This window comes from Eublepharis macularius, chromosome 15 (genome assembly GCF_028583425.1).
Source record: "Eublepharis macularius isolate TG4126 chromosome 15, MPM_Emac_v1.0, whole genome shotgun sequence".
Taxonomy (NCBI): Eukaryota; Metazoa; Chordata; class Lepidosauria; order Squamata; family Eublepharidae; genus Eublepharis; species Eublepharis macularius.
In genome coordinates, this window is record NC_072804.1 from 58,917,242 (window position 1) to 58,930,681 (window position 13,440).

At 48.8% G+C, this 13,440-nt stretch overlaps 1 protein-coding gene across 2 annotated transcripts in view; it reads right to left on the minus strand.

The window, feature by feature from the left end:
* Positions 1-13,440, minus strand: part of LOC129343079 (uncharacterized) — an 88,952-nt gene that overhangs the window by 62,421 nt on the left and 13,091 nt on the right. For both annotated transcript variants that reach the window (XR_008598272.1, XM_054999082.1), the window contains exon 5: positions 6,933-7,015. Coding sequence is in view for 1 of the 2 variants with exons in the window: in XM_054999082.1 (XP_054855057.1) it covers positions 6,933-7,015 (83 nt within the window). In the remaining variant the exon portion in view is untranslated. The remainder of the gene's footprint in view (positions 1-6,932; positions 7,016-13,440) is intronic.

Sequence of the window (13,440 nt, forward strand, 5' to 3'; positions counted from 1 at the left end):
GCACCGTGGCAGAACTGAGGGAAGGACACTAACCACTGTACTACACTGCCTCTCTGTTATGCCATGAGTCTTTTTGCAATGCTCTTTTTCACGCGGAATGCTAATAGAGCAGTAAGAGAGTGTTCAGTGTCTCCCTGGACACTAACCTGCCTCTTCACAAAGTTTTGCCTGCAATAAGTTCTGAGTGCGTCCAAAGGCATACTCATGTGTGGAGGGAGCACTGATTAATGCTGCCTCTCTTAGAGATTGCTACAGCAGCAGTGAGATAAGTTTCAGGGTGTCCCTGCACACTAAAACTGTCTCTCACTGCTCTACGAGCATTCAGCATGAAAAAGAAGCATTGCAAAAAGGCTTCTCCCGCTCATGGCATAAGAGAGAGGCAGTGTGGTACAGTGGTTGGTGTCCTTCCCTCACTGTCCCTCCCACAATCCTGCCTGCAGTAAGTTTTCAGTATGTCCAAACCCACTATGGGAGGGGAGAGAATTGCACCGTGGCAGAACTGAGGGAAGGACACTAACCACTGTACTACACTGCCTCTCTGTTATGCCATGAGTCTTTTTGCAATGCTCTTTTTCGCGCGGAATGCTAATAGAGCAGTGAGAGAGTGTTCAGTGTCTCCCTGGACACTAACCTGCCTCTTCACAAAGTTTTGCCTGCAATAAGTTCTGAGTGCGTCCAAAGGCATACTCATGAGTGGAGGGAGCACTGATTAATGCTGCCTCTCTTACAGATTGCTAGAGCAGCAGTGAGACAAGTTTCAGGGTGCAGCTGCACACTAAAACTGTCTCTCACTGCTCTACTAGCATTCAGCATGAAAAAGAAGCATTGCAAAAAGGCTTCTCCCGCTCATGGCATAAGAGAGAGGCAGTGTGGTACAGTGGTTAGTGTCCATCCCTCAGTGTCCCTCCCACAATCCTGCCTGCAGTAAGTTTTCAGTATGTCCAAACCCACTATGGGAGGGGAGAGAATTGCACCGTGGCAGAACTGAGGGAAGGACACTAACCACTGTACTACACTGCCTCTCTGTTATGCCATGAGTCTTTTTGCAATGCTCTTTTTCGCGCAGAATGCTAATAGAGCAGTGAGAGAGTGTTCAGTGTCTCCCTGGACACTAACCTGCCTCTTCACAAAGTTTTGCCTGCAATATGTTCTCAGTGTGTAAAAAGGCATATTCATGAGTGGAGGGAGCACTGATTAATGCTGCCTCTCTTACACATTGCTAGAGCAGCAGTGAGATAAGTTTCAGTGTGCCCCTGCACACTAAAACTGTCTCTCACTGCTCTACTAGCGTTCAGCATGAAAAAGAAGCATTGCAAAAAGGCTTCTCCGGCACATGGCATAAGAGAGAGGCAGTGTGGTACAGTGGTTAGTGCCCTTCCCTCACTGTCCCTCCCACAATCTTGCCTGCAGTAAGTTTTCAGTATGTCCAAACCCACTATGGGAGGGGAGAGAATTGCACCGTGGCAGAACTGAGGGAAGGCCACTAACCACTGTACTACACTGCCTCTCTGTTATGCCATGAGTCTTTTTGCAAAGCTTTTTTTCGCGCAGAATGCTAATAGAGCAGTGAGAGAGTGTTCAGTGTCTCCCTGGATACTAACCTGCCTCTTCACAAAGTTTTGCCTGCAATATGTTCTCAGTGTGTAAAAAGGCATATTCATGAGTGGAGGGAGCACTGATAAATGCTGCCTCTCTTACAGATTGCTAGAGCAGCAGTGAGATAAGTTTCAGTGTGCCCCTGCACACTAAAACTGTCTCTCACTGCTCTACTAGCATTCAGCATGAAAAAGAAGCATTGCAAAAAGGCTTCTCCGGCTCATGGCATAAGAGAGAGGCAGTGTGGTACAGTGGTTAGTGTCCATCCCTCACTGTCCCTCCCACAATCCTGCCTGCAGTAAGTTTTCAGTATGTCCAAACCCACTATGGGAGGGGAGAGAATTGCACCGTGGCAGAACTGAGGGAAGGACACTAACCACTGTACTACACTGCCTCTCTGTTATGCCACGAGTCTTTTTGCAATGCTCTTTTTCGTGCGGAATGCTAATAGAGCAGTGAGAGAGTGTTCAGTGTCTCCATGGACACTAACCTGCCTCTTCACAAAGTTTTGCCTGCAATAAGTTCTGAGTGCGTCCAAAGGCATACTCATGAGTGGAGGGAGCACTGATTAATGCTGCCTCTCTTACAGATTGCTAGAGCAGCAGTGAGACAAGTTTCAGGGTGCAGCTGCACACTAAAACTGTCTCTCACTGCTCTACTAGCGTTCAGCATGAAAAAGAAGCATTGCAAAAAGGCTTCTCCGGCTCATGGCATAAGAGAGAGGCAGTGTGGTACAGTGGTTAGTGCCCTTCCCTCACTGTCCCTCCCACAATCCTGCCTGCAGTAAGTTTTCAGAATGTCCAAACCCACTATGGGAGGGGAGAGAATTGCACCGTGGCAGAACTGAGGGAAGGACACTAACCACTGTACTACACTGCCTCTCTGTTATGCCATGAGTCTTTTTGCAATGCTCTTTTTCACGCGGAATGCTAATAGAGCAGTAAGAGAGTGTTCAGTGTCTCCCTGGACACTAACCTGCCTCTTCACAAAGTTTTGCCTGCAATAAGTTCTGAGTGCGTCCAAAGGCATACTCATGTGTGGAGGGAGCACTGATTAATGCTGCCTCTCTTAGAGATTGCTACAGCAGCAGTGAGATAAGTTTCAGGGTGTCCCTGCACACTAAAACTGTCTCTCACTGCTCTACGAGCATTCAGCATGAAAAAGAAGCATTGCAAAAAGGCTTCTCCCGCTCATGGCATAAGAGAGAGGCAGTGTGGTACAGTGGTTGGTGTCCTTCCCTCACTGTCCCTCCCACAATCCTGCCTGCAGTAAGTTTTCAGTATGTCCAAACCCACTATGGGAGGGGAGAGAATTGCACCGTGGCAGAACTGAGGGAAGGACACTAACCACTGTACTACACTGCCTCTCTGTTATGCCATGAGTTTTTTTGCAATGCTCTTTTTCGCGCGGAATGCTAATAGAGCAGTGAGAGAGTGTTCAGTGTCTCCCTGGACACTAACCTGCCTCTTCACAAAGTTTTGCCTGCAATAAGTTCTGAGTGCGTCCAAAGGCATACTCATGAGTGGAGGGAGCACTGATTAATGCTGCCTCTCTTACAGATTGCTAGAGCAGCAGTGAGACAAGTTTCAGGGTGCAGCTGCACACTAAAACTGTCTCTCACTGCTCTACTAGCATTCAGCATGAAAAAGAAGCATTGCAAAAAGGCTTCTCCCGCTCATGGCATAAGAGAGAGGCAGTGTGGTACAGTGGTTAGTGTCCATCCCTCAGTGTCCCTCCCACAATCCTGCCTGCAGTAAGTTTTCAGTATGTCCAAACCCACTATGGGAGGGGAGAGAATTGCACCGTGGCAGAACTGAGGGAAGGACACTAACCACTGTACTACACTGCCTCTCTGTTATGCCATGAGTCTTTTTGCAATGCTCTTTTTCGCGCAGAATGCTAATAGAGCAGTGAGAGAGTGTTCAGTGTCTCCCTGGACACTAACCTGCCTCTTCACAAAGTTTTGCCTGCAATATGTTCTCAGTGTGTAAAAAGGCATATTCATGAGTGGAGGGAGCACTGATTAATGCTGCCTCTCTTACACATTGCTAGAGCAGCAGTGAGATAAGTTTCAGTGTGCCCCTGCACACTAAAACTGTCTCTCACTGCTCTACTAGCGTTCAGCATGAAAAAGAAGCATTGCAAAAAGGCTTCTCCGGCTCATGGCATAAGAGAGAGGCAGTGTGGTACAGTGGTTAGTGCCCTTCCCTCACTGTCCCTCCCACAATCCTGCCTGCAGTAAGTTTTCAGAATGTCCAAACCCACTATGGGAGGGGAGAGAATTGCACCGTGGCAGAACTGAGGGAAGAACACTAACCACTGTACTACACTGCCTCTCTGTTATGCCACGAGTCTTTTTGCAATGCTCTTTTTCGCGCAGAATGCTAATAGAGCAGTGAGAGAGTGTTCAGTGTCTCCCTGGACACTAACCTGCCTCTTCACAAAGTTTTGCCTGCAATAAGTTCTGAGTGCGTCCAAAGGCATACTCATGAGTGGAGGGAGCACTGATTAATGCTGCCTCTCTTACAGATTGCTAGAGCAGCAGTGAGATAAGCTTCAGTGTGCCCCTGCACACTAAAACTGTCTCTCACAGCTCTACTAGCATTCAGCATGAAAAAGAAGCATTGCAAAAAGGCTTCTCCGGCTCATGGCATAAGAGAGAGGCAGTGTGGTACAGTGGTTAGTGTCCTTCCCTCACTGCCCCTCCCACAATCCTGCCTGCAGTAAGTTTTCAGTATGTCCAAACCCACTATGGGAGGGGAGAGAATTGCACCGTGGCAGAACTGAGGGAAGGACACTAACCACTGTACTACACTGCCTCTCTGTTATGCCATGAGTCTTTTTGGAAAGCTCTTTTTCGTACATAATGCTAATAGAGCAGTGAGAGAGTGTTCAGTGTCTCCCTGGACACTAATCTGCCTCTTCACAAAGTTTTGCCTGCAATAAGTTCTGAGTGCGTCCAAAGGCATACTCATGAGTGGAGGGAGCACTGATTAATCCTGCCTCTCTTACAGATTGCTAGAGCAGCAGTGAGATAAGCTTCAGTGTGCCCCTGCACACTAAAACTGTCTCTCACAGCTCTACTAGCATTCAGCATGAAAAAGAAGCATTGCAAAAAGGCTTCTCCGGCTCATGGCATAAGAGAGAGGCAGTGTGGTACAGTGGTTAGTGTCCTTCCCTCACTGCCCCTCCCACAATCCTGCCTGCAGTAAGTTTTCAGTATGTCCAAACCCGCTATGGGAGGGGAGAGAATTGCACCGTGGCAGAACTGAGGGAAGGACACTAACCACTGTACTACACTGCCTCTCTGTTATGCCATGTGTCTTTTTGCAATGCTCTTTTTCGCGCAGAATGCTAATAGAGCAGTGAGAGAGTGTTCAGTGTCTCCCTGGACACTAACCTGCCTCTTCACAAAGTTTTGCCTGCAATATGTTCTCAGTGTGTCCAAAGGCATACTCATGAGTGGAGGGAGCACTGACTAATGCTGCCTCTCTTACAGATTGCTTGAGCAGCAGTGAGATAAGTTTCAGGGTGCCCCTGCACACGAAAACTGTCTCTCACTGCTCTACTAGCATTCAGCATGAAAAAGAAGCATTGCAAAAAGGCTTCTCCCGCTCATGGCATAAGAGACAGGCAGTGTGGTACAGTGGTTAGTGTCCATCCCTCACTGTCCCTCCCACAATCCTGCCTGCAGTAAGTTTTCAGTATGTCCAAACCCACTATGGGAGGGGAGAGAATTGCACCGTGGCAGAACTGAGGGAAGGACACTAACCACTGTACTACACTGCCTCTCTGTTATGCCATGAGTCTTTTTGCAATGCTCTTTTTCGCGCAGAATGCTAATAGAGCAGTGAGAGAGTGTTCAGTGTCTCCCTGGACACTAACCTGCCTCTTCACAAAGTTTTGCCTGCAATAAGTTCTGAGGGCGTCCAAAGGCATACTCATGAGTGGAGGGAGCACTGATTAATGCTGCCTCTCTTACAGACTGCTAGAGCAGCAGTGAGATAAGTTTCAGGGTGTCCCTGCACACTAAAACTGTCTCTCACTGCTCTACTCGCATTCAGCATGAAAAAGAAGCAAACTGTAAAGCTTACATAAAATCCAAACTGAAACATAGCAATAAACTCATTAAAAATAAACAGCTGCAGGCAATCAATCAAAAGCTGGAGACTCAAAAAAATCACTATACAGGACACGGCCTAATACCACTGGGAATGTTGTTTGGACCATCTTCCCCCTCTATTTTTTCTTTGGACAGCCTCACAACCATCAGTTGAAATCACAATGTCTCTGCTTAAGACTGTTGTCCAAGCAGAGGGTCTTTTGGACAGTCTGAGCAGCAGACACACCTTGCTCAGCACACCTTGCTTTGAACCTTATTTCAAAGAATAGAAGTGAAACAGGGTGCTCTAAAAAGTGGCACTTACTGAAGTGGAATCAATGCACTTGAGCTTCTTGATCAAAATCGTTACTGGGAAGATTTTTATAGCGTTTTCATATAACTCTTAAAGCAGACTACAAAATCCATTAAAATGCAAATTAGCAAAACATGCCTTCCTCCACAATATCTACATGAAATCAGGTTCAAATCATGTAAGCAGAGGCTAAATGGCCCTCTGACAGCAATGCTGATTCTATGAACCAAAGCAGAGCATGAGGGGGAGGGCAGGAACGGTTGCATCAGTGCATAGTTCTCGTGGCCCTTTCTTACATGCCCAGGGAGATGTCAATCACCATTTGGGAGTCAAGAAGCAATTTTCTCCAAGCCAGTTTGGCCAGGAATCCAGGATGTTTTTTGCCATCTTCTGGGCATGGAGCAGGGTTCACTTGGGGTGTAGGAGGGTTAGTTGTGAACTTCCTGCATTACGCAAGGGGTTGGACTAGATGACCCTGGAGATCCCTTCCAACTTCCTCCAAGCAGCAAGAAATATTTGTATTCGTATGTGGTAGGGTGCTTTCATTGTCAAAACCAGAATTGTCTAGAATAAAAATAACATTGTGGGTAAAACTTTCATTTTAATCATGGCTCCTTTTCCCAAATGTGACAAGTTGATTTTCTCCCATCTCACTAGATCGCTTATAATTTCATTCCAGCTCGTAATATAATTATTTTGATACAACATATAATTCATATTTGTCAAAACAATACCCAAATATTTTACTTTTTTCTCAATTCCAACTCAGCCATTCTCTCAAGTTCTATTCAAATATTTGTATTGAAGAATGGAGAGCGCATCACTATCATATCTGTATCTTCATTTCATATACACTTTTATATAAATTATTCCACTGATCAAGGAGAAAGTGCTTAAGTAAAAAGACAGCAAAGTATTTACCGACTCCATGGCTGAAAGTAGCAGTTAGCAGGCCGTGGATAAAATCCAAAAGGACGTCCCCTCCTCCAACCAAGTTCTGTATCCTGAAAGGCAAAAGTTAGCTGGTATAAATATTAAGACTTGTAGGCCAACCCTCGGGGGCGGGGGGGGGGGGGCGGGAAGCATGTTAAAATTACTCTGCCTGATAAATCCATAAAAATCTCTTCTGAATTCTATTCTTGCGGTGCTTTGCTATTTCAACAGCCCATTATTAGGACGGGTAGAAAAATACTTCCAAGAGGGAGTGTAATTAATGTGTTATATGTACAACCTTCACACACACACACACACACACACACACACACACACACACGTATGTATGTATGTATGTATGTATGTATGTATGTATGTATGTATGTATGTATGTCTGTCAAGGTTGTGCTCCCACCTCCAAGATGCGATTTCTTCTCAGAAAAGGGTTCAGATTCACCAACAGAGAAGAGTGCAAATAATAGTTGACAAAATCCTGTCAAAAACCCAGGATAAAATGAAATTTGCCTTCCTTGTTTGGGGCAGAGAGCATTTAAAAACAAAAAACATTGCTATTTAATTGGTATGAACCCTTGCAACAATGCTGATTGCAATAACCCGGTAGGCTGCAATAAATTTTACAAGACCAGAAAACTGGACATAGTGCACACAAGAATCAAGAGAAAGGGATACAATTTCTCCCCCAAACAAAAAAAATTACCACTGCAAATAAACTTTCAATTTATTTGCTGCCCAAGTTTAAAAACACAAGCGGTAACAGATGCTACCAACACAAGTCAGTGCTTACAAATGTGCGTTATGTGCCATCAAGTCACCTCTGGCCGATGGCAACCCTATGAAGGAAAGACCTCCAAAACGTCCTATTGTTAATTGAGTTGCTCAGATCTTGCAAACTAGTGGAAGAGGCTTCCTTTATTGAGCCAAGCCATTTCCTTTTAGATCTTCCTCTTCTCCCACTGCCTTCCACTTTTCCTAGCATTATTGCGTTTTCCAGTGAGTCTTTCTTCTTAATTGTACCTACTTTACAACTATCCCATACTAGCCATTCACTACAAACAGTAAGAGGAGAAATAAAATACCCCCTCCTTTTAAAATATTACCCTTATAGATTTAAAAAAAACCTAACCACTACCAAAAAGAATATCTGCTGTCTGCTTTTACTGTTCTAGAAGAAGCAGAGAAGCCAGATGTTAAGTAAAAAAAGGCAACACTAACCTACTATAAAAGGAAAAGATTTGTGCATTTGAAAGCTACATGTACAATCTTTACTAGAGAAAGAATGCAGGAAAAATTACATTTGAGCAATGCAATAATTAGGGCTACGGAATGGTCTGAAGGTACCTGATGCACTTCTGTTGGAGGATTAGTTTGGCAAGAACCCTTGGAAGGGAGAACACGTGTGACCCCTACGTAATCCTTCGAGGAAAGCATGGGCCTTTAAATTTAACAAAAACAATACAAGTGAGAGTCCCCGTCTTCAGAGGCAAGCATTCACGTGCTCACTAAGCTACAAAGCTCTGAGAAATTAGTTTCAATTGAGCATCTTGATAGTGAATCCACCATCAATGCTGTACCTGTTCAAAAGCAACTGCCATAAAGCCACAGCTATGCTATTCTATGACACGGCTTTGTTTTCTTACAGGAACTCAGCAGGTGGCCTTGAGTCAGCTGCTCCACTGGGGGCCCACCTCCCCAGCTGTATTGTGGGGATAATAATATACCGACTTTGTTCACTGCTCTAAGCAGGCACCAATCTGTCCAGAAGGACACTACATGAGCTCACTGCTGTTGTTGTTGTAGTTACCTCTACTTTGTGCATAATTTTTAAAATCTCTATCATGTCCGCCTTGACTTGTATCTTTTAAAAATCATTCATAATCATGGGAAATAGTTGTCTGTGCTTCTCTTAGATGAACTGAAGTTCATCTGGGTGGGCCAGTAAACATCTGAGTAAAAATGTCACATTCCCTCATTAGCACACTGCAAAAGGCAGAAAACCCCTGAAAGCCAACGAGAGGACACAATATTGCCCACAAGCGAGGGGTGCTGAGCAGTAACCAGCATTGATCTGGTAGCCCTTTAGGAATTTGGAAGGGAACTTGATACAAATGAAAGCTTGAGCAGCAATCCTTGGTGCCCAGCAGCTTGTTAGGGTCAGGTTTAATAATCACGAAAAGGGTTCATAAACAGACAGCAGTTTCAGCAGTAAAAACTGGTGTAACCTCGTGGTTAAGGGGACCTGGAAGTAGCGAGCTAGAGAAAGCATGAAAGAGCAAATGGAGCAGTCAACCGCCTCCATTCATTCCCAGGAGCCTGAAGAGAATCTGCTCTCATCTCCACTGACCCTTGTCACTGACTCAGTCCCTTGCCTTTCTCCCCCACCCTCCCTTTGCAGACTTACAGTGAAATCTTAAACAGAGTGAATCCAGTCTAAGCCTGCCTCTGCAGCCCTGGGCTTCGCAGGACGTCTCCCATCCAATGACTAACCAGGGCCGACCCTGCTTGGCTTCTGAGACCTGATCAGATCAGATCAGGCTCACCTGGGCTAGCCAGGTCAGGGCACAACCCTTAAAAACAGCCCTGGACATGCAAACCGAATCAACAAGGGGCTGCAGAAGGAACCAGATCAACGAGGCCAAATGTCGCACCGGCTGGAACCCATTGCAAGCCCCTGCTCCCTGCAACGTTCAGGGAAAATGGCTAGAGCTTCCCCTCTAGAGCAGCTGCTTATTCTGGCACCAACCAGCGGGGGGGGGGGGAGGGGGGCAACCAAGGAAAGTTGTCACAACCCCCCCCCCCCGCAAGCTGACAGGCTGCCCCCACGGCGGAGGGCCAGGCGGCTCCTTCGCTACGAGGCCCGAGCGAGTCTTCCCGCCTTCCCCTCTTGGCCAGTGCTGGCGACGGGCCTTGCCCCCCAGGACTCCCCTCGTCTCTCGCGGGGCCAGCCAAGGGGGCCGAAGGGGCTGGGGGGCTGCCCGCCCGCCCGCCCGCCGTTTCCGCCGCTCTTTCGGCAGCGGCGGCTTCCCCCCACGCTCCCAGAAGGCGCCGGCCTGGGCAGGGGGCGCCCCTCGGCTGACGGAGCTGGCTTACCTGAGCTCGCGTGCCGGCTGGACGGGGCGCTCAGCGACGCCGGCGAGCCCGGGGATGTCCTCCGCGGGGGCCCGAGCGAGAGAGAGCGATCCCCCCCCGCGCGGGGCCAAGATTCCTCCGCTGGCGGCGGCAGAGGGCCGGGCCGCCGCCGGCCCCACGTCTCCCAGCCGGCGCTGCGCCCTCAGCAAGGCTGCCACGCAGAGGCCTGTGAGCGGGAAAGAGGCTGCAGCGCAGGCGTGAAGGCGACGGCGGCTGGGAACTCCCCCCCGCCCCCCCCCCCCCGCGGCGACTGTGGCGGGACCCTGGCTGGCTGGCTGCGGGCCCCTTTCCTCGTTGCCCAAACCGGGCAATTCATTCCCCGCCCAATGCCCTCGAAGCGCAAGAAGGAGGGGCGCCCAAAAGGCCTGGAAGAAGCAGGCTAGCACTGCAGCACCTCGAAGCACCAGCCCCTCGGGGGGGCGGGGGGCGAGAAAGGGCTTCCTTTCAAAGATCCGGGCCCACAGCCCACCCCCGGAGGGTTGCCAGCTCCAGGGCGGGAAATTCCTGGAGATTTGGGAGGCGGAGCCTGGAGGGGGAAGGGGCCTCAGCAGGACAGAGTGCCATAGAGGCCTCCCTCTAGAGCAGCCAGTTTCGCCAGGGGACCTGCACTCTGTCACCTGCAGGTCCGTGGAAATGCCAGGAGATCTCCAGGCACCACCTGGAGGCTGGCAACCCTATGCGACAACTGAATAAAAGAGCACAGTAGCATTGGCTGCCGATTTCAAATGAACCTCCTGGCACCTCCTCACCCTCTCTGCTGAGAAGCACGATTGTAAGGCATAATTCCAGAGGGGCAGCAGTGCCGGCTGTTTTAGCACACCGCTGTGAAATAACACACAGGTCTTTTTCTTCCAGACCACAGAGATTTCAGGTTCTGCTGAACCTGCAGCGTCTACAATGTATTTTGTTTTCTCGGTGCAGAATTGGCACTTCCTGGAGACAGGATTTCAAAACTTTTTAGAAATGTGAATGGGCAGTTAGTCCCAGTTCTAAGAAGATCATTTCCTCAGCATGTGTAGTTCTATCTCAGGGCTGTGGAGTATGCAGCAAATCGGCCTTTTGCTGGGAGACTCTGGTGGGAAAGGGCAGTCATTTAAATGTCTTAGATAGATTAAAACACTTCTTCCAGTTGCCCAATAGAACAGCTCCAGAGGCTGCTCTTTCCCTGTCTTTTTCTGCTGCTGCTGCTTCCAAACACGTCCACCTGCTGATTGATTCTTCTGACAGCAGCCCACTGGGGTCCCCCATTCCACACCACCCTCTCTAAGCCTCCCTCCTCAGGTTGCAATAAAAACAACAATGTGCTTAGACACTACACTTCTGGACAGATGACGAGTGGCCCGCTCAGAGCTGTGGACAAAACCAGTGTCACATTGTCCCCACAATACAGCAGGGGAGCTGAGGCTGAGAGGAGAGGCTCACCCAAGGCCACCTGCTGAGCTCATGGCAGGAGTGGGAGTTGAACCAGCAGTGCTGATTTGAAACCCAGCCACTTGACCCCTACGGTGCAGCAGCTCTGTGGGCCACACACGTTCCGGGCTACAAAGGGAGTTACGATTCACCACCTGTCTAGTCCTTAGGTGTCAGGCAGAGCGCCCTGGCCCAAATCCACACGGGGTCACCTCTTCCCAGGGACTTCACCAGACAGACAGACAGACTTAGAAGCCACCTCCACATCGGCACCTTGCAGGCAGCCCTCGACAAGGCACAGCAAGTGCCAGTGAGCCCAGCTGGACCTCTGCCTGGGCCCCTGGCTGGGGTGGCCAACCTCCAGGAGAATCCCAGCTGGTCTCCAGGCCATGCTCCTCTGCTCTGCCAGGCTTGGTTGATGCAGGCAGGAGGGATGTGTCAGGAGTGCTGCTTGCGGCGCGTCAGTAAAAAGGAAGGGAAAAGAGGGGTGATCTTTTCTTCATGGCGGAGGGTTCACTTCAAAGGCTTGCAAAGCCTTTCATGGGTAGGACCGCCTCTCCTCCTCTTCTTTGCCATGGCACGTTTGCTCATCTGAGTAGGACCTCCACGGGTGCCACCCTGCAAAAGGTCTAGATTGACCGTTGTCCATCAATCTGCACTCTCTGTTGTGGCCCCCCACCCTGTCCAATGGCCGGCCTGGGGAGGTCAAGAAGGCTCTTACTCTCCTGGCTTTTTGCAAACCCCATTGTACAGGAGGGCATTTTTATAGAGGAATCAGGGCAATATCATTGCAGATTGACCCAGGAAAATGCACTGTGTTTCTGCTGGAGTAATACAGCAACATGTCATGTTTAATACTTATGCTTCGTTCAGACAACATCTCAGTTTCAGACGTTTTGTAATTCTGGGTCCTATAACATTGCTTATTAGATGATCATGCTGCTCTGATTGCACTGACTTACTTTGCGTGATCCACCCGGAGCATCTATCGGACTCTCAATGCTGTAAAAACATACAGACATACTACCAAAGGGAGACTGGATAGAGCACTAGATTGCAAGGGTTTGATTTTTCTAATATTGTTACAGTCAGGGTTCATTTTGAGGGGGAACGTGCAGGAATGCAGTTCTGGTAGTTCTCCAAAGAGGTCACATGTCAGGTGGCCCCGCCCACCTGATTTTGGCCATTTTGGGCTCGTTTTGGCCTGGATTGGGCCCCAAATGGCCAGAAATGGGCCTAAAACAGCCAGGATTGGTCCTAAAATGGCCAAGATCTGGCCTCTGACGGGTGGTGGATCACTCTCCCGCTCAGCAGTGGCCCAATTCTGACCATTTGGGGGCCCTTTTCAGCCCATTTTTGCCATTTGGGGCCCAATTTCAGCCCTGAATGGCCAGGATTGGGTCCAAAACAGCCAGGATAGGTGAGGTCAAGGGGTGTGACACATGCAAATCAGTTATGCTAATAGCACACTTCTGGCACTGGCAAGGGGCGTGGCATATGCTAATGAGTTCTGCTAATGAGTTCCTGCCGCTCTTTTTCTATGAAATGACCCCTGGTTACAGTGATAATGTTTTCTTTTAAAAACGGTGTGTGGCTATGATCCAGTGAAGAGATAGTGAGCCCCTCCCCCTCTCTTTGCATTTGATTTCAGAGACACTTTCTCTCAAATTAAGCGGCGGCGGCAAGAGAGTGCGAGGAGGCAAGTTGAGGAAGTGTTTTGAAGTGCTAGAGATGGTGACAGAGATGAGGGTGGAAGGAGAACTGCAAAGATCTGGAAGAGGGTGTGCAGAAGACATGGGGCCATATGGAAGTGGAAAAAAACGGAAGGTGGTAGTCGTCGGGGACTCTTTGCTCAGGGGTATGGAACGCCGTGTCTCTGGGCCAGATCCCCTATTCCGAGAGATGTGTTGCTTGCCAGGGGCCAGAATTCAGGATATAA